The 20,802-nt window shown below is 33.4% G+C and overlaps 3 protein-coding genes across 3 annotated transcripts; 2 read left to right on the forward strand and 1 right to left on the reverse strand.

The window, feature by feature from the left end:
• Nucleotides 1-1,973: 1,973 nt before the first annotated feature.
• On the forward strand, nucleotides 1,974-5,728 carry LOC132287015 (membrane steroid-binding protein 2-like). Its single transcript, XM_059789476.1, has 2 exons — nucleotides 1,974-2,410; nucleotides 5,168-5,728. Exons 1-2 carry the CDS (start codon nucleotides 2,115-2,117, stop codon nucleotides 5,433-5,435), a joined length of 564 nt encoding a protein of 187 aa, XP_059645459.1. The 5' UTR covers nucleotides 1,974-2,114; the 3' UTR covers nucleotides 5,436-5,728.
• A 756-nt stretch (nucleotides 5,729-6,484) lies between these two features.
• Nucleotides 6,485-10,258, reverse strand: LOC132287014 (PHD finger protein ALFIN-LIKE 1-like). Its single transcript, XM_059789475.1, has 5 exons — nucleotides 9,983-10,258; nucleotides 9,852-9,884; nucleotides 8,989-9,211; nucleotides 7,237-7,357; nucleotides 6,485-6,945 (listed from the first exon to the last, which is right to left on the reverse strand). Exons 1-5 carry the CDS (start codon nucleotides 10,080-10,082, stop codon nucleotides 6,694-6,696), a joined length of 729 nt encoding a protein of 242 aa, XP_059645458.1. The 5' UTR covers nucleotides 10,083-10,258; the 3' UTR covers nucleotides 6,485-6,693.
• Nucleotides 10,259-14,107: 3,849 nt separating this feature from the next.
• On the forward strand, nucleotides 14,108-20,701 carry LOC132283521 (uncharacterized). Its single transcript, XM_059785478.1, has 3 exons — nucleotides 14,108-14,461; nucleotides 14,631-15,052; nucleotides 19,490-20,701. The coding sequence occupies exons 1-3, from the start codon at nucleotides 14,297-14,299 to the stop codon at nucleotides 19,929-19,931; spliced, it is 1,029 nt and encodes a 342-aa protein (XP_059641461.1). The 5' UTR covers nucleotides 14,108-14,296; the 3' UTR covers nucleotides 19,932-20,701.
• Nucleotides 20,702-20,802: the final 101 nt, after the last annotated feature.

Consider the following 20,802-nt stretch of genomic DNA (forward strand, 5'->3'; position numbering starts at 1 on the left):
GATTTTTATTCTCTATTTCAAATGAATTAAATCCCATTTAAGCTAGGGCACACTTAATTTGAAACACAATACCTCCGTCAACTTATCAAAGCCTTAATGTCTCAAAACATCCACACTAGTCAATAATAATAATAAAATATATAAGGATATTTGCACTCCATTTTTCTCTAATTGCACTACATTTATCAATTTCTTTTAAAAGAAATGACAAGAAAGTCTTTCATTTCAATAATGCACAATTCCTTAATTTATAATGTCATAACTACCCTTTATACAAATTTAGTTTTCTTTTTTTACCTTGTTTACTTGTTTTATTTTATTTTTTTTCATTTCTTTTTGTTTTTCCGGAGATCCTCTCAAAGAAAATAATTTATTCTATACTACTAATTTTATTTTTGGCAGTCAAAAGGGATAATTTATTTTATAATATTTTTTATGTCCCTTATGGGGAGTATAACTTTTTAAGAGAACATATAATTATTGCATTGTCCCTTTTGAAAATTACAAAGATACCCTTTCAAGTATAAATATATATATATATATAATCAAGTTTGAATTTTTTTTTTTTAAATTTTAAGGGTATTTTATGGAAATATGTGAAATATGTTGTTTAAATTTGGTAAGTAGACAAGTATTTTGGAACAATCCAAAAAGGAAAGATGGACAACTATTATGGGATGGGGGTGTATTATTTTTTGGGATCTCAACAACAGAGATAATTTATTCAATAAATATGTTTTTTGGGATTTTTTTTTGTGAAAAGAGATAATTTTTTAAATGGTTACTTTTTTTAGGCAAAAAAGGCAATTTATTCAACATAACAAAATATATATATATTTTTGTCCCTTAAAAAAAGATTTATTCAATTTTTATTTTATTTTATTTGTGTTGTCAAGAGTTACTTAAAATATTAAAGATAGGGCAAAGTATAGAAAACCCCTCTTGATTTGTAACATTTTCCAGTACACCCTCTCTTCTAATTTTTTTATTAAAAAACCCCCCTTAACTTGTAGCCCTTTTCAATAAATCTCTATTATCTAAATTTTTATCAAATAACCCCCTCAACTATTTAAGGGGGTAAAAGAGTTGATATTTGGACCAAAATACAATTTTATTTAAATCTTAATTTTCTTGAACTGAAAAAATTCATTTCTCACAAACCATACATCTAAATATTGCAAATAATATATGCACCGAAAGCTTATAAAATAAGGATTCCAGAAATATAATATTTGTTTAACAAAACTTCAAAACCAAAGAGAAATAGACAATCTAAAAATCTACTGTAAGAATCTTATTTTATTTTTTATAAAATACTCGGACTATTTGCAAGAAAATTTTCAGAAGTATTCATTTTCATATAGAGCATAACATATAAAAAAATTAACTCCAATAGAGACTGAATATTATTATTATTTTTTTAAATGACGAATCTATAAAAGAATGAAAATACTTTGATGCAAAACATGATATCTAATGAAATCAATCTCTGTTGAGGTTAAATTATTTATATATTCGACTCCATATGTAAATGAATAATTCTGAAAATTTATTCCAAATATCTCAAGCATTTTATTTCTTAAAAATAAAATAAGATCGTTGGAGTAGATTTTTAAATTCCTATTTCTCTTTGGTTATGAAGGTTTTTGAAATTTGGGAGAATTAATATTTAGATAAAGGGTATTTTGATCCAAATGTCAACTATTTTACCCCCTTCAGATAGTTGAGGGGGGTTCTTTGGTAAAACATTAAATAAGGAAAATTGATTGGAAAAATGTTACAAATTAAGGAGTTATTTGGTAAAATAATAAATAAGGGATTTATTGAAAGAGGTCACAAATTGAGGGGGGGTTTTTCTGTACTTTGCCCTTAAAGATAAGGGCAATTGTGTCATTTAAAAGTAATATTTATTTACTTTACAAGGTTATGTCTCCCGATATATATATATATATATATATATTGTGGGAGTTGGTAGGTGGCTTTTGAAGTCCAACCTCGCACCCACCTATCTTGATTTTTTGTGTTAAAACCTTTATATTAATGTATGTGCGTGTATTGTTCATTGAAATCAGTGTCCCTCTCAATTATCAACAGAACAGAAGGGAAAATAGAAAATGGGATTGTACGCAACGGTGATGGATTCAATCACGGAGTACAGTGGGCTATCGCCGGCGGCGTTCTTCACCATCGCAGCTCTGATGGTGGTCGTCTACAAAGTTGTCTGCGGAATGTTCGTAGCCGCCGGGGATTACGCGGCCGTCAAAAGGACCAACATCGACTACGCCCCGCGCGAGCCAGTCCAGCTCGGAGATGTTACGGAGGACCAATTGAGGGCCTATGACGGTTCTGATTCCAGCAAGCCCTTGTTGATGGCCATCAAAGGGCAAATTTACGATGTTTCTCGCTCTAGGTACATACCCATCTCACTGTTTACTACTGTCTTTTTGCTTCTTAGTATTTGATAATGAATTAAACCAATTATCATCAATTTAATTGTTTGGTCCTTTGCTTTGCTTGACTATGAAATGGGTAATATTTAAGGGTTGATTTGGTTAAATAATTAGATATGAAATTAAAACAAGTTTGATTCCAAAGTTCTGATTTTAGATTAGAGGTATAGGAGAAATATTTTATTTCTTCGAAAAAAAAATATACGAGTTTCTCAGATCTCGTGCACTGGGCTACAATCTTTGCACATCTTGAATCCTTGTTAGTATGGGTTGTAAATAACTTTTTACATTTCTTACTCAATTGAACCTAAATTTATTGGTTTGCAAGTGAGTGGTTCTTCTTATTTGATACTTGGAAGATGAGTTTCTATATGAATGTCTGCAAATGAAAGTTGTGTAAAGACTTTCACTTTGATAACTTCGTTGACCTTTTATAACATCCATTCACAGACATTATTAATACACTTGGAAAAGATTTGCTACCGATTTTCTTCCCAATAGGAACACCTTTCCTTCCCCTTTGTTGCATGCCGTGAGTCGTGAGTCATGTAACCTATTATTCGAGGGTCTTCAGTTTGATGCCTTTTAGAATGTAGCGGGAGTTGTAATGCATTTTTTGGGTGCACTTCCCTCTGGAAGATGTTTCCGAAAGTTTGTCCTTGCAAATGAGGCTCAAGCAGCAACGGCTTGTTGTAAATCGGGGCCTTAGGCGAAAAGTAAAAGTGACATTAAATAATAATTAATTAAAAATCATCCTTCTTACTTTTTGAGGGTCTTTTCATATCATAATATATTAATTATTAAATAAATAAAATAAAAATCTAGAAAAAGAGAATATGAAAAGTTTTTTTACTTCCTCAACGGCTAAATATTTATTGTAGTGCAATTTATTGAAAAAATATTAAATATATATAGTGCTGGTGTAAAACAAAAAAATGTGTAAAAAAAACGGTATAGGATAGACAAAGAAATAAAATATTAATGAGATATTTTACGAGATAAATAAAAAAAATGAGATATTTTAGGAGATATATAATTTGTCTCTTGGTTAAAGTTTAATGAAAGGAATGAATGATGATGAGAAGTGAGAAAACAAAAAAATAATAATAATAATAATTTGTCTCTTGGTTAAAGCTTAATGAAAGGAATGAATGATGATGAGAAGTGAGGAAAAAAAAAAAAAAAAAACAGACTTATTTTAGGAGATAAATAAATTAGAATTAGTGTTCAATAAAGAAACAATTACAATATATCATATATTAGGCAACTATAATATTTTGAGGCCTTTTTTATTGGCTGGGGCCTTAGGCGGCCGCCTAACTCGCCTAAGGCTAGAGCAGCCCCTGGGCTCAAGGTTCTCGAGACCTCTATCAATGTAATTGATAACAGGATCATCCTTCTATTGATAAGTGTTAGCGCATTTAAATCATGCTGACATGCCCCGAGTGCTATAAAAGCTATTGAAAAGCCATAGCTCCAATCACTTTCAACTATCTATAGAATTGGGTCACGGTTGGTGTACCAATCCTAAACATAACCTTTTAATGAGTGAACAAACTACTCGGTCGTGATATCTTTATTAGTTTTACCATTACTGCATGGCTTATGATACTTCAGGTCGCTTTTGCCAACCTTGGCTGTTGCTAGGTTAGTGTCTTCCTTAACAGTTCACTTCACTAAGACTTGATTTAAGATTTAAAAGTTCCAGAGCACCCTTCAAATGAAGTCATTCAATTTGTTAGTAGAAACTGACTTACCGAAAGAGTCTTGGATGTCTTTCCACAATTCCTTTTGTCTAGATGAACTTTCAGTGGTGTCTTGCACAGTATCTTGTTATATGGGTTGAGTCGCCCCTCATTGCAGAAGGACATTGGTTTGAGCCTCTTGTTTAGAATCATACTCTACATAACTATCAATTGTCGTGCTTACAGATTGTTTTTAGATGAAGTTGACTGAGTTATGCTCTATAACTGGCATAACATCATTGTCACCAGAGTTGATGGAACCCATAAGCCTTGCAGAGATAGATCTAGGATTTCCGTAGATAATGATGGTATAGAGCCTCTCCTAAATCCTTCTTTTATTCCTGCCCAAGCAGAACCTTGTTCCTCAAAGTGAACTTTTAAAACATAATTGGGTACTTTGTCAACCATGGAAGCAGCTTCTTTCCTTGCCTTCAGCAAAAGAAAATTTGGAATCTGAGGTTCGCTTATGTAGTGAAGCTGTTTAAGAAAGAATGGAAACATGCAGCAAACATTTTTTTTGTTTCATGTTTTGAATTATTATGCAAGCAAAACGGTAACTGAAAACAAATGGTTATAAAACAGGCCCTTAAACATATAAACTGTCTATATGATTGACATTGCTTAACCTGCTTGATGAATTTGATAACACCATGTTTAACTTTCATTCTTGCTATATCACCAAGTATATTTTTTTGCAATGTTTTCAAGTTTTGGTCTTCTTTATCCAAAATTACCAATTCGTTCCATTTTGTCTTCTTTATTTAAAATTTAACAATTTCATGTTTGGAAATCTTTCTTTTGATTTTCATAGATTCTTATATGTGTGTGTACGTGTGTGTGTTGCTTCTGGCACTTACAACTTGGAAGGAAGATATTGTGTCTTCCCTTTTCATTATTATTATATGTTCCGTCTTATTATTTGTTTATTGAAATCAAATAGGCACATAAGATATTACTTCACCTTATGTGCAGGATGTTTTATGGTCCTGGTGGACCATATGCCTTGTTTGCTGGTAGGGATGCGAGCAGAGCCTTAGCTCTCATGTCATTTGACCCTCAAGATCTTACTGGGAACATTGACGGTCTCGGTGCTTCTGAGCTTGAAGCTCTGCAGGACTGGGAATATAAATTCATGGAGAAATATGTAAAGGTCGGGCAGCTTGTTGCAGAAAAATCAACCACGGGGAGCACTGAAAGTGTGGATAAATTGCAGGATAGTCAGAAACTCGAAGGAAGCTGAGCACCGCAGAGGCTATATAGAGTGTAATTTTTTACCCAACATTAAATTGATGGGAAGCTTGATTTTTACACACAGTTTATGCTTGCTAAACTGTATCATATATATATAAACATATAATCGATGTACTCTCAAAATTCTGGTGTATGAATCATGTAAGAAATAATTTTTCTCAAGATTGTTCCTCGCTTGTCTCTGAGCGACATAAATGCAACTCTGATGTTCTAGAGCCCCGAGGCATATATGTAAATGTTAGTTACAAAATAAATGGGGTTTCTAAAGTTATTTCTATTTTAGATATCAATGGCATGGATCAATCTTGATGCTGCCATAGTTCCGTGGTGGACTTTGGCAAAAAAATATGGGACTTGTCTAAGAAATATTCTGTAACAAAATGTGTCAATCATACATCTTATTGTATTGTAACTGCCTTTAGGTATTGACAACACTTAACTTCGGTGTTGATGTAGCAAGGAGACTGATAAGATTAGATGTTAGTGGCTATTTGATTCAAATAACCATTTTTCTTTGAAATTAAAACTAAATAAAGTTTAATTGTGTGTGAGAGAGAGAGAAAGTGTGTCTCTGGTCAAGAATGCCCATAGCCTTTAGGATACACAGGAGACGTTTTTGGTGTTGCCCTGCAAGTAGAGACACAAACCTCATTAAGAAGATAAATGAGAGGATATCAAATATAGCTTTCAAAATTATGAAAAATCAATTGAAACCATTCATGCATGTCAGATTAAACACAATTTAAGATTTTAACTAAATAACTGAACAAGCAAACAGAGTCCAAAACTTCTCACACTCTACCATGTTAAACCTGAAGAATAATCCTCCAGAACACATTATTAAGATCATTATATCATTGATATCAATTGAATATTAGACCACTTCCACATAATATCCTACAAAAAAAATTGGCAGCGTTTAACTCGGTACCAAAATCACACAATGCAAGGTATAATGTCCATATACAACAAACTAAAATATTCTTTATTTATACCAAAATAAGTAAATGATGAAAAAGAGGCACGCAAAGAAGCATATACAACAAACTAAAAGATTATTTATTTATAAGAAAAGAACAAGGATTCAACAGGAAGAAGGCACACTTCGACCCCAGTGAAAGCATCTGCTGCTACAAATAAACATCACAACAATTCTATTACAATCTTTTAAAACGTTACATTGCTATACTACTTTGTCAGCCATCAAATCAATGCCATTAATCCCTTTCCGTTGGTTTTTGTGACTACTACTGCCTACCCCTCTTTATGCTGCAAGATGGGCACTTGTATTGCTTTATACTCTCAGCCTTGGCAGGTGTTATCTTCACACACTTTCCATGGAACCACCTCTCACAGATGTCGCAGCCAATCCAAAACTCATCCGCACTGTAATTTCCACCACAGCTTCCGCATAGGGTTTCACTATGTTCATCATCCTCCTCCTCGTAACTTTCATCAACCAACTTAGGGTTGCTTTTCACCTGCCCATCACTTGATCTCTACAGATAAAGAATCCAAGTTAACTACAGGGATATGGATGCATCGGTTTTAAAGGGAAAAAATTTACTGGATAAGTGGAAGAAAAAAAGAATTACTTGTCATTTTCATAAATCAGGTTTAATTCATACATACAATGCATTACTTCAGTATACAACAATAGAACATCATTGTAAATATACACCTCAGTTTACAATATCTTTCAGCACACCTCACCACAAATTTAGTTTGTCTGGACCCTAGAAAATATAGATAATAAGGAAATAATCCAAATCAAGTATGATATATCTCACCTTTGTGCTGCCCCGGGATTTGCTTCCGCTATCTGCACTGGGTTTGTCTTTTGCAGGCTTTCTCTCTGTTACAACCTCAAAAACGGTGGGCAGATCATTGATCAAGCTAAATAGACGTTTCCTGAGAAAACAAGCATGACTCAGAAAATGTTGCATGATACATAAATAATACCCCCCATCCCACCAGAGACACAGCACAAGACAGAGAGCAACATAGCATGAAAGATGTGGGTAAAAATCATTAGGTTTGATACACGTTATGCTGCAAAAACCCAAAGACAGTGGTTGGAGAACGACGAGTGTGGAGAAGACGGAGGTGTATTTTCATACAAGGTCAAATATGTTACCTAGGCAAAGATAGACGAAAGGGAAGGAGATACAATGATGCATTGTTACTCTCAAAGAGAGACAGTTGTCCTACAATATTTTTCCGATTCCTCAGTTTTGAACCTGCTGCTACTGATACATGTGCTTTAATGCAATCATAGTGGCAGTATCCTCGTAGCATCACCTCCTAACTAGCACTTTCTCTTAATCCACAAGCCCAACTCTTTGAAACTGCCTCTTCCTCACTTCCCGGGGATGATATGTCAAGGCATGGTTTGTGAATGACAGCCCATGTGCCAACATGGGAAAGGGTGAGGAGCCCTATGTGTGATGACCTTAGTTCAGACTAGATCCTAAAGGTTAAAGGCAACAAAAGACAAGATGGGGGAAAGGGAACCAGGGATAAAATGATAAAATCCAGGAACAAGATGATTCTTTTGGATGAAGTGGAGCCCGATCAAACAAAACACCCAGGTGTCAAAACAGATTTGACAAGTGGCAGGCAGCTGCCATGAAAATTCCCTGTATAAAAGGGGTAGAGAGAGAGAGAGACAAGGAAGGAAACCAGGGATAAAATGGTAAAATCCAGGAACAAGGTGATTCTTTTGGATGAAGTGGAGCCCGATCAAACGAAACACGGTGTCGAAACAGATTTGACAAGTGGCAGGCGGCTGCCATGAATAAAAGGAGAGAGAGAGAGAGAGAGAGAGAGAGAGAGAGAGAGAGAGAGAGGAGAAGAAGTTGAAGAAGAAGAGAGTAGGATCTAAAGAGAGTGAACTTCTTTCCGACCTCATTATGCGTTTTTTTGTTTTTATGTAGTCAGTGTAATTGTACATCTACATAGGTAATTTAGTGCGTTGAATTATACTGCCATGATAACAGGCAGGTGAACTCATCCTAACATTTTAAACCAATTTTAATACTACTATGGTAATTTTGACATCATGAAATTTTAATATAATGCAATCAATGTCATATGTCACCATAAAAAGGAACAGACTACATCTTTTGTGTGTTAGCCAGGAAAATTCCTACAGGGCAAGTGCACTCATCCTAATAACATTTGAGTTAGTATAGCAAAACAATAAAAGATTCAAAGGATATCCCAGTTGGAGCAAGAATAGATTTACTTAATAAAAATCAAACTAACATCTTGTTCTAGTTATAGACTCCTCTTGTTATGAAATTTGTCAACTAACATATGTCTAAACAAATTGAAGACATGCTAATACGATAATAGATTTACTTAACAAATATCAATCCAAATGTCAAGACAGTGATGCTGACAAACCAAACATTTAACAGGAAAGAATCACTACGAGCTTCTCAAGCATAGCAAGTCTATTATCAACAAGTGCATCAGATTCACTATGGTGTAATTATTGCCGACATCCGCTGAACATAAAAGGAAGAAAAATAATTTACCTTTCATTGCGGTTAAGCCGGGCTCCAAAATAGAATGCCACAGAAAGCAACCAACAATCGCAATGGACAGCAACCAGCGAAAGCCAATCTTTCCGGTCCATGCCATCTCTTGCAAAGTTAATTCCTAATGCTGGCTCTGGAAGCTCTGGAGGAACTTCCTCTGCTGGAAGAGAGACTTCCCAAGTCTCATTTGGATGTCCATACAGGCTTAAATTCTCCTTCTCTAATCAATCAATGAAGAAAATACAGATAAAGAATATATGCAAAAGAACGGGAATGACGGATATAACTAAAGAAAAAAAAAAATGTCAGATGATCTGGTTCATCAACAAAATAATCAAATCAACTAAATTTTCCTTCAGTTCTTGGCAGAACTAAGTTGGGTTTTTTTCCTAGAAACTAAGAGGGTAGGTTCGGTATCAGACAGAACATTTGTTAAAAAAGGAATAAATAGGGCTCCTAAGGAAATCCATACAAATTTGAACTGTACCAAAATGACTTCAAGAAATCTTAAAATTTAAATCTTTCTTAATTGCTCTCCAAGCATCCAACCATTAATTAATCAACAACATTGAGGGCAAAATCTGTCAGTAAATAATCCTCCTAAAAGAGCAAGAAGAGGAAATTGAATACACTTTCCCTTGTTTATTTCCATTATATTTTCAGTTTCATCCAAAATCAAATAGAGTCTAAATCAATCCTCCTATTAACGAATTCAATTATAAACAAACATATACAAAATATTAATTCCGAGGTCAAATAATATCAAGAAAAAAAACTTAAGAAAAATAAAAAATTTGAACAATATAAAGTGAAAACTCGAATCTACGATAAGAAAAAAGTAAATTAAAACTCAAAATCACCTGGATCACAGAGACCACAGAATTCATCAACATCTGAGAGAAGCCAAAGTCGCCAAGTCAGACAAGATTTCAAGAAAGAATAACAAGAATTTAAAGAGAGAGTGGAAAGAAAGTATAAAGCATGAGAGTACCGAAAGTCAAAGCACGAACTACGCCAGTTCTTCGACCGCTATAATCTTTGAAGATTTCTTCTACAGTTCGGGGACTTGAAGAGATTGAAGCCATTTCCATCAAAAATATGATCAAAAGTGAATGGAATGGATCTGAGTTTGTATATGCAGAACGAAAGTATAGGATGAATTCGATTCGCAGAGAGGAGAGTAGGGTGAGGAGAGAGAAAGATCTGGCAGGTAATGTAACGCGAAAGAGACTAAAAACAGAGAGAGCGGAGCGTGTGTAAACGACGCTATCGTTTTGCTTTCGACCAATTACTTCTGAGCTTTTATCATTAATTTTAATTATTAATTAATTAAATAAAAGAATGAACTAAAAAACCAACCCAAAAAAATATCTATATATACATACACACCCCCACGCCAATATTCAAAGAAAAATGATTTTTAGGCCACTAATTAAAGTGAATTCTTTGACGTGCTATTTTTTCAATGTTGATATATGTAAAAATATAAAAAAGCTAGCAAACATAATCAAAACAAGTATATATATATAAATTGACTATCTATATATACGAACAGTTACTTTCGTATATATATAATTATATATATATGGATTCATAGCAGAGAAATATTGATTAACAAATATTAGATGATATATATATAGTAATTATATACATACTTCATATATAGCTGAAATACAATTAAAAAAAAGAAATAAAAGAATTCATAAAATATATATATATATATATAGAAAGAAAATAATAATAATTCATAATAAGAATTTAATTGATATGTATATACACGTATTTATATATGTATACGGATTAACTTAGAAAAGAAAAAATAATTAAAGTGACACTTTTGTCCTATAAATTTATATTTTAAATGTTCCATGATGAAAGGAGACATTTAATTAACTGTAAAATTTTAGGAATCCTAACCAGCAAGGACGGTGGTATATGTTATTGCAATTTGCACTCCTCGTCAAAGGTTATAGGCTGAGGAATTCACTTTAACTGGTCCGCTACCACTGTTCATATTCAAAATGCGAAGGGTTGTGCTTTGTGGTGAGTGCAGACATGACCACTTCAATGTTGCGATGGAATAGAATATTCATTTCAATCATTTTTTTTTTAGTTTAATATAAAATTTTAAGTGGGAATGAACTTTCATTACATAAATAAACTTACGAAAAGATCATTTCATTTTCAAATAAATTTTTTTTTAAAAAAATTTAAGTTCCATAAAAATTGATCATGTTTCAAGTCAAAAAAACATTCATTGCAATCTTGCATTTCACCACCGCCACATCTACCATCGTCACTGCCATCGCCACCATTGTCGCTACCTTTTGCCTCCACCGCCACACGTCGTCGCTGACACCACCACTGACTTCCACCATCACTATCGTCGCTGCATTCCACCATTGTCGCCACCTCCATTGCCTTCCATTACTGTCGTCGGCGTCGCCTTTTACCTAAATCTGAATCGCCTTTCTATCAGAACCACCTCCACTGTCTTCTGTCGCTGCAACCTTCTGCCACCACCACCACCACCTACACCCTTGCCGCCTTCCACCACCACTACCTACACCAATTCCACCGCCTTCTTCCTCCACCAACGTTGTCGCCGCCATTCACCGTCGCCTCCATTTCTTTTAAAAATTATAAAAGAATGGTATTTTATTAATTTAATTTATTTGTCATTGAGAGTGGTATTTTTTATAATTCATTCCATTTTACATTTTAAATTGGTTAAATCAAATATTAGAATGGTTATTATCATTTCATTTCTACATTATTCCATATTCGTAACTAAACAATAGAATGAGAATGATTATTTCACTCCATCTTATTCTCATTTCATTATATTCTTGCATACGAAACACAACATAAGTTTCATGAGTTATATGGTGGAGTCCTGAGTCTATTTAGTCAAAATTTAATATTATATGTGTCAAAAATATATTATTAAATTAATTATATATACGTTGGTGTTTGAATTTGAAGAGGTGTATATTCACAGACAGACACAACTTCTCTTATGGTTATGTCTTACTTAAAAAACATAATTATGAATGTAACCTCTTAGGTTATAAATACAAGTTGGAGTGCATAGATAAGTAATCTAAAATGTTATTGTCAAGTTTATTGATTTGAAGAGTAAGTGCTGATCTTTTGTTATTCGTAGAGTAAGAAAATTAATCCACACTTTTTATATGGACCGTTAAGATTAAATTTAATGGTCATTTTTCAAACACATCTATATTTTTTTATTTTAACACAAAACTACTCTCACCCTGTTTTTAGTTTCTAAACTTAATTTTACCATTATCTTATTTTGTTACAGTTTCAAACCCACCTCTACCCTTTAAATCCAATTTGTGTAATGGTCAAATTAAATATTGAACCAATTTTGTTACAGTTTCAAACCCACCTATACCTTTTATTCATATTGTAATGGTAAAATTAAATATAAAAACTAAGAATAATGCGAGAGTGATTTTGTATTAAAAGAAAAAGAATACAAAAAAAAGATATAGGTGGATTTGAAAAATAACTGTTAAATTTAATCTAATCGGTAATTTATTTTTTTTGTTGTATTTCACAAAAATAAGAAAAGTAAGCTATACACTCAATAATGTGTGAATTTTGGCTGTCTGAATTAATTGTCAGGATATCAAACCTAGTAGTATACTGGTACGTTTTTGCCTTAGAAGTTCAAGTTGTTATAAGAGCAAGTGACTGTATGAATATGTTTATTCCCATTTTTTTTTTTTAAATAAAAAAATAATCGTCTATATAACTCCAATGAGATACTATAATGACAAGTTATGACTTTTTAAAAAAAAATAAAAAAATATAAATTTGGGCAATTGCTTAGAAGTTGGCACAAATAGGACAGGGAATATATTCGATGGTAGACTGAATAAAAATAAAAAATAAAAAAAAAATGTAAAAAGTAAAGGATTAAAGGTTTATTTGGCTTGCCACGTGTTAGGAATTCATAAAAACACAAAAAAAAGTGTTTATATGGAAATAAATTGATTTTTTCTTTAACTGAGTTTTTTTTAGGAAAAAAGTTTCACAAGTTAATCATTTTTGTACAATTTTTTATTTTTTTTCGGTTATCAGAAAACATAAAGCAGGCCTGTTTGAAAAGTATTATGATATTATTATTTTTATATTGGTATCCAAATTTGGACATATATCATGTTTGGCCGACTAATATTGGTATGGAATAATTCATAACATATAAGATTTTTTGACCAAAACTAATATCACTAATTTGGTGATACTGTCCTATTTTAATTATCAAATCATAGATGGTATTCAAAATGATATTTCTGATTTGATAAGTGAATATCTACCCACCATATTTGATTTGATAATTAAAGATCATATGTTAATATATTATTAGTCCACATCTTTGAAATTGGTGATATTATATATTTTGATATTGTAGCAGTTGAACTAAAATAAATTTTTGAATTTTCCAAAACAAAATTTCGTTACTAAATATGTTTCCGATTTCTACAAAAAAAAACACCCCTACAATAAAATGGTTATTTTGATATTGACCAAAATCTGTAACGCTCAAAACACATAACATGCCAAACGGGTCAGTCTTTTTGGTTGTGTTTTCAATAATTATTTATTTGTTTGTCTGTTTGTTTTTTTTTTTTTTCTAAAAACAAAAAATTGGAAATACATACAAACAGAAGATTGGTAGACTGATTCTAAAAACTCAATAAAACAACTAATTTTATTAGAGCGGTCTATTAAATAGTTTTTGGGAACAGTTTCTTGAGAAACAAACTAATTAGGCCTTACAAATTTATACTTTTAAAAATGTATTTCGACAGGTGGTTGTATATGTATAAAGTGTAAAATGTCTTTCATATTCATATCTAATTTAATAATAGTTAAATAAAAAAAACCTGTTAAATCAAAAGATTCTATTACCCTTTTTTTTTTTTTTTTTTTTTTTTTTTTTTTGTGAAAACAATATGAAAGTACACGCGTCACAATCAGGAAAGGTAATAATCAGGAAAGGTTTTTTTTAAAAAATTATGTTCAATAATATTAGTATTACCCAGTTATTATTATTATTTTTCTATAAATAAAGGTATTAATTATAAAAAGCATCACCCAGCGATAGCAACGCCAATTGGCTCTCAGCGGTGGACCACACGAAACCTTGCAGGCCGATCTTCTCCCTGGTTGATGACCTGCACATCGACACCATCGAGTTGTAGTAACCAACAAGTCAGAGAACGAGGGAGAGAAGAGAGGAAGTGAAGTGAGTGTGTGTCTGTGTCTTGGAAACATGGGGGTGGACTACTACAAGCTTCTTCAGGTGGACCGAAACGCCAAAGAGGACGACTTGAAGAAAGCATATCGAAAGCTCGCCATGAAATGGCACCCCGATAAAAACCCTAATAACAAGAAAGACGCCGAAGCCAAGTTCAAACAAATCTCCGAAGCCTACGATGTATGTATATACTCAAATACACACACATCTATATATACATAAACCCTAATTTCTTAGTTTTCAATTTTATTTTTTTGATTCAATTAACAATTGCATTGTATCGTTTATATATATATATATATATATATATATATATTCTCTTTTGGCCGTTTGTACTATATATTGTTAGGTTTTGAGTGATCCACAAAAGCGTGCGGTCTATGACCAGTTCGGGGAGGAAGGATTGAAGGGACAGGTGCCGCCTCCCGGTGCCGGTGGCTTTGGCGGACCATCCGACGGTGGTGGTCCGTCAATGTTCAGATTCAATCCGCGCAATGCCAACGACATATTCTCTGAGTTTTTTGGGTTTTCGAGTCCATTTGGAGGGATGGGGGACGTGGGAGGGTCTCGTGCTAGCACTTCTGGTTTTCCGAGGAGTATGTTTACTGATGAAATGTTTGCTACATTTCGCGGTGGAGGCAGTGAGGGGTCCAGTATTGTGCCTAGGAAGGGGGCGCCAATAGAGCAGCCGCAGCCGTGTAGTTTGGAGGATCTATACAAGGGCGCTAATAAGAAGATGAGGATTTCCAGAGAAGTTATTGATACTAGTGGGTAAGCTACAATGCCAATCTCAATTGATTTGTTGTTTAGTTTTGGGGTTAGTTATTTATGATCTATGATCTATGATATATTGAGTGTTGAAAAACAATGAAGCTTAGATTTAGGGTTCGTGTTAAACACGACTGATTGGACATGCACCCAGTATTTCAAGTTTCCTTTTATTGCATAGAATCAATATTTTTACTCTAGCAAATAAAAGATGAATTTTAATTAATATATTTAGCTGTATCCTAGGCATTCGGCTTTGGGGATTTGATAGTTTGAGACTCAAACACTTAGTTGCGCCTCATACACACACGAGTTCCCATAACTCATTATTATTTATGCATGAAGAAGTTACTTTAATTGGCTTCAAAGAAGTTTGATGTGTGGAATGTTGTATTTAGCTATACTATGTGTTTTGATACATTGCAAAAGTTTAAGATTTAACTATAACTGCAAGACTGGTCATATTCTCACAATAGAGATTCTGCACTGTTTAATTGTTTATAGTAAATTGCTTTTCAGGCATTGAGAATTGATAAGGTATTTATTATTTAAAATAAAGATAACTTCATCCACAAAGTACATGAAAATGAAATAGTTTTATAAAATGTTACTGCAAAAATTAGAGATATGAACAATTATAAGACTTATTTGATCGTGACATGCAAGTCACTTTCTATGGAAATTGCAGTGTGTCTATTTTTTTTATATATATTTTTTGTACTTAAAAGAAAACTTTATTGTGCCTTTTTTTCTTGTTGAACCTGTAATAAAATTCATATTTTTCTTGTGATTTACTTCCTTTTTATGAATTTTCATGGACATGCACAAACGTAAACATGGACCGCGATATAGAGGTTTCATATATGCAGTTGTGACTGTGTCTAGAGTTGTTGAACTTTTGTCCAACACATGACAGTGTTGAAATGGTGACACCTGCATTCCTGTGCATGATATATATACACCTTACACACACACACACACACACATTTATATTAAGTTTCCCTTTTCAGCTATAAGTTTGTTATTCTTTTGTTCTTTGTCTGGTTAATGAAAATTGTGGGAAAAGGAAAGAATGCAGGTCTTCTTACAATGCACTTCCTTAAAACTGAACCTGAAATTAGATATGTAGTTTCATTTCTTTCCTATGGTCATAGTAGCGTGAAAGTTATAAGGATTTTGTTAGAGGTTTACGAATATTTGAAATAGACTGAATCTGTGGAAGCTATAATAATAATTATAATTATTTTTAAAAAATACTCCATACTTTTAGTACTTTCTTGCATTTTTGGTGGGCTTGTAAATGGATGTTCCTGTAATCTTGAAATCCCTTCTGTTTTCTGTATTTTTATATTTTTCTAAATAGTTCTCGTCTAAGAAAAGAAATATAATAATTGTTATGTGATGCATTAACCATAAGTTCATAACTGCATTTTGTTTTTTGTGTTTTGACCTTATGCTTGTTAAATTCTCATATTTGTGGTATCTTAGAACTGATATTACACACACACACACACACACACACAGTGGCATTTAGTTGCTCCCGTCCCGGAGGAATTTGATGTGTGACTAAGATTCTCACCGATGGATGTCATCCAATGGCAAATGTCTAAAACCACTTCAATGCCCTTCCAAAGTTAAAATACTACTAATCATTTGTTCTGGAAAGTGGACCACAGTAACTTTTATCTAGCTGATAGAGTAAAATCCATCGTGAAAATTTCACGTCATCATCTTCAAAGCCTAGATCTTCCCTTAAAAAAAAAAAAGGGATTTGTAATTTCATATTCTCGTCCTTATGGTCGAAGAACAGATTGATCAAACATCTCCTACCCTGGCAAGAGCATAATTGGGTCTCTTCTCAGGAGCATATTGTTGTCTCTTCTTCTTTTTCATTTTGTCTCTTCTCACTCTATAATATCATTTTCTTCCCCCTTTGGAGGTCACTAGCAATTTCGGGTTTTTGCAAGAAACAAAGATCACCACCCACCCCTTGAGAGAAAAATTGTTAGAAGCATAAAGAAATCAATGGGAGGGATTGCAAGTTAAAAAGAAAAAGAAAAACAATTTGTTCATTTTGACATTATTTTTGCAGGGGAAAGAAAATGGGGGTGAACACCATGGAATCTCTTGATGGATTATGGTAATTATAATATTAAATAAGGGTCCTTTTTCTTTTTCTTTCGCTCAAATGTTAAGAGTCTCTTGTATTTTCTGAGGGATTCGATCCCCTTTTGAACGCTTGTCACTACATCTTTAATTATCAAAAAAAAAAAAAATGTTAAAGAGTCTCATTGGTGACTGATGCACAGAGGTAAACAGTGGGTGTAAGTGTTGTAATTGCAGACAAATGTGAAAGCCCATGTAATTAGCTAGGAGGAGAGAGAATTTGACGCTGATTTATATTAACAGCTTCACTCTGTAGCAATCTTTTTCGTTCTATCAAAGAGTGGATTGTGTTCTTTGCTTGCTCTAGAAACATCTTTGACCGAGAGATAAACTCTTAGAGAGAAAGGGAAAAAATTATAGTCCAGAAACAAAGTGAAACTAGAGAGAAGATGCAATTGGCGTGTTCTTGTATTTTTTCTTTCTTTCTTTTTTTTTTTTTTTTAAATTTTTTTGGGGAGAGTTGGGGTTTTTTCTGTAATGAGAAGATAAGGGAAGGTCCATTTAAAGCGATTGGTGATTTTCCAACTTTGGAAAACAGCTAGTGGTATTTTAACTTTGGAAACGTATCGAATTGCTACATTTGAGAGTTGGGGCTTTGTAAATACTCGGAATTGCTACATTTGAGAGTCATGCTATGGCTAAACATTAACTCAGTTGTACTAATCTAGGTTCCGTCTTCTTGTGTATAAACTTCAAAAAACTATACGTATTAAGATGGTGATTTTTCTAATTATGCTTTGTAATTCTATATTCATGTGATTTTTTTTTTTTGAAAGGTGGTGTTCATGTTAGTTGTATAACAACAACAACCATGCCTTTTCTCAGTTATTTGGGGTCGGCTACATGAATCCCATATTTTCATTATGCTCTATTTAAGGCCATAGCCTCAGTCAATCCACATGCTATCATATCTTTCGTCACTAACTATACCCACATTAACTTTAGTCCTCCTCTCCCCCTAGTATTATCCTCAATGTGGACAATGCCACCTTTCCTAAGTTGCATTTAAAGGTCTTCTTTGCACATGTCCAAACCATCTTTACATATTTTCTCTCATTTGATCTTCAATTATTGTTCATGTTAGTTGTGTTTATTAAAAAATAATAGTTTCATTTGGAGAGGAGGCAAAACTTGGATTATACTCTAATAGCCTGTTTCTCTAAATGGATCATTTTTTCTTGCAGAGAAGTAAAAAATGCTGACAGTTGAAAGGTCAGTAGTAATCAGGAATACAATAGTTAAAGCTTTTATCATGAATACATTCATTCTATAAGTACAATCACCCCCCCCCCCCCCCCAAAAAAAATTACCTCTACTCCATACGCAAAGTATCAAATTTGAGCTTTGGCTAAAAGCTTTGTGGTGCCTAAAAGTACTTTTTTGTGCCTACCAAAAACAGCTAACTGTTTATAGGGGGGAGTGCCTTTCTTTTTCTTGTACATGGTTTTTTTATTATTATTATTTTTTCCTATAAAATTGTCTTTCTCAAGAAAATACAGCTAAAACTAAAAGCATTTGTAGCCTGCTGAACCACAACAGCAAATGGAAACTAAGTTTAGCCTGCTGAACCACAAAAGGGAGGCGTATTTGTTGCAGTGATTTATGAGTTACTATTCATATATAGTTAGAATGTATATATATAATTTTTTTTTTGATAAGTTAGAATGTATGTATATAAATACGAAGGATAGTTTGTTCAGGGAGTGATTTGTCCGTCATAAAAGAAAAAGGGGGTTAAGTTCCATTTCTCCCACTTTCGTTCATTGGTTCAGTCATTGTTAAAATGAGATATGCCTATCTCTATCTCACACTACGCCAGGAAATTAATAAACGATAAATCTGGGAAGAGGAATCAAGAAGTTATCGAAAATCATTTTTTCTGCAATTAAAATCTTTAACCTTTTTCCTTCAGAAGATTTTTATAAAGGTCTTGAACTCTTCATTGTTGGACCAAAATATTTGCTCTTATTGCTGTATATGTTGTGCCATTATTCCTTCTTTTTCTTTTTCTCCCCCTTCTTTTAGCTAATACTTATTTGTTTCGCATTGAGATTATGTTTTTTCCCTAGTTAAGTGCTTTTGCTCATTCTTGTGGGTCTGACTTGGGAGATTATATACTGCCAAAGAGTAGCAAAGTATAATAGAGTAGTAGTGGAGGCACAGAGATCTGATTGGCAAGTTAGAGCTATTTTAAACCAAACTCTTTATAATTGTTTGTACATATTTTGTTATTTTTCAATTGATTTTTATTTATGTAATTTATCTTCTGTCCAGGAGACCCACCACAGTTGAAGAAATTCTTACAATTGAGATCAAACCGGGCTGGAAGAAGGGAACAAAAATAACTTTTCCAGAGAAGGGTAATGAACAGAAAGGAGTCATACCCTCAGACCTTGTCTTCATTATTGATGAGAAGCCTCACAGTATCTTCAAGCGGGATGGAAATGATCTGATTGTCACACTAAAGATCTCTCTTGTAGAAGCTCTGACAGGTTACACTGCGCAGCTGACAACCCTTGATGGGCGGAATCTGACAATTCCTATCAATGCTGTTATCAGCCCTACCTATGAAGAAGTTGTTAGAGGAGAAGGGATGCCAATCCCTAGGGAACCTTCCAGAAAAGGGAACTTGAGGATTAAGTTCAATATCAAGTTCCCTTCCAGGCTTACTTCAGAGCAGAAAACCGGTATGAGACGGTTGTTAACATCTTCATGAACGCTAGCAGTAGATCTCTCTATCAAACTGCTGCTTTTATTCTGGGAAGGGAATTCATGCCTCCAGGACAGTTATGAGTTAAACATTTTTTCATTATTTATAAAAATTATATGAGAGAAGATATTGTTTTCCATGTTGGTACTCCCTCTTTCCTTTTCCAGTCTTATGAGAGTTAAATTTCCCCTACCCGATGACTGAAGAACAAAACAGATGCTAAACACCTTTTTATTTTTATTTTTTATAGTTGGTACTCACACACACACTTGTCTCTCGTAAGACTTGAACCTCTGACCTATTTTTGGAAAGTAAGAGGTTAATATCGCTATGCCACTGACACATTGGTATGCTAAACACTTTGATTTTGGTGTCAGCAACAATTGCATTACCCGGAGGCAACACGCCAATCTATTGATTCGACAAAGTTGCTGAGATCATGTTGTTTTGTAGGAAAACCATACGATTAAGTGATGCAAAAGGGAGCTGGTAGAGCAATCTCCATAGATTTTGAGTGGGGCTTGTATGTGTAATGATTTTTCATTTTGGTTGCCATTGCCAGCCCTTGGTTTGAGGTCATACTAAGTCCTGGAATAGGTAAATTTTTTGCTTGTTATTGTAGCTTGAGAACGCATATTAGAGTTAAATATATTGAACTGTAAGAATTTCCTTTGTAGAAGGTTGGTTTGTTGTTTGTTTGTTTGTTTTTGTTATTGTAGCTTGAGAACGCATATTAGAGTTAAATATATTGAACTGTAAGAATTTCCTTTGCAGAAGGTTGGTTTGTTGTTTGTTTGTTTGTTTTTGTTATTGTAGCTTGAGAACTCATATTAGAGTTAAATATATTGAACTGTAAGAATTTCCTTTGTAGAAGGTT

This window comes from Cornus florida, unplaced genomic scaffold (assembly GCF_030987335.1).
Source record: "Cornus florida cultivar Cherokee Brave unplaced genomic scaffold, ASM3098733v1 CherokeeBrave_3.0.0_Hap2_Chr11, whole genome shotgun sequence".
Lineage (NCBI taxonomy): Eukaryota > Viridiplantae > Streptophyta > Magnoliopsida > Cornales > Cornaceae > Cornus > Cornus florida.

Bases quoted from the DNA above. Each gene is read 5' to 3' on its own strand.
- LOC132283521 (XM_059785478.1), top strand. From the start codon at position 14,297: ATGGGGGTGGACTACTACAAGCTTCTTCAGGTGGACCGAAACGCCAAA. The intron at 14,462-14,630 runs GTATGTATATAC...ATATATTGTTAG, and splicing joins AAATCTCCGAAGCCTACGAT to GTTTTGAGTGATCCACAAAA. The intron at 15,053-19,489 runs GTAAGCTACAAT...TCTTCTGTCCAG, and splicing joins GAAGTTATTGATACTAGTGG to GAGACCCACCACAGTTGAAG.
- LOC132287015 (XM_059789476.1), top strand. From the start codon at position 2,115: ATGGGATTGTACGCAACGGTGATGGATTCAATCACGGAGTACAGTGGG. The intron at 2,411-5,167 runs GTACATACCCAT...CCTTATGTGCAG, and splicing joins TACGATGTTTCTCGCTCTAG to GATGTTTTATGGTCCTGGTG.
- LOC132287014 (XM_059789475.1), bottom strand. From the start codon at position 10,082: ATGGAAATGGCTTCAATCTCTTCAAGTCCCCGAACTGTAGAAGAAATC. The intron at 9,212-9,851 runs GTGATTTTGAGT...TTGATTGATTAG, and splicing joins CTGTGGTCTCTGTGATCCAG to AGAAGGAGAATTTAAGCCTG. The intron at 6,946-7,236 runs GTGAGATATATC...CTTTATCTGTAG, and splicing joins AATCCCGGGGCAGCACAAAG to AGATCAAGTGATGGGCAGGT.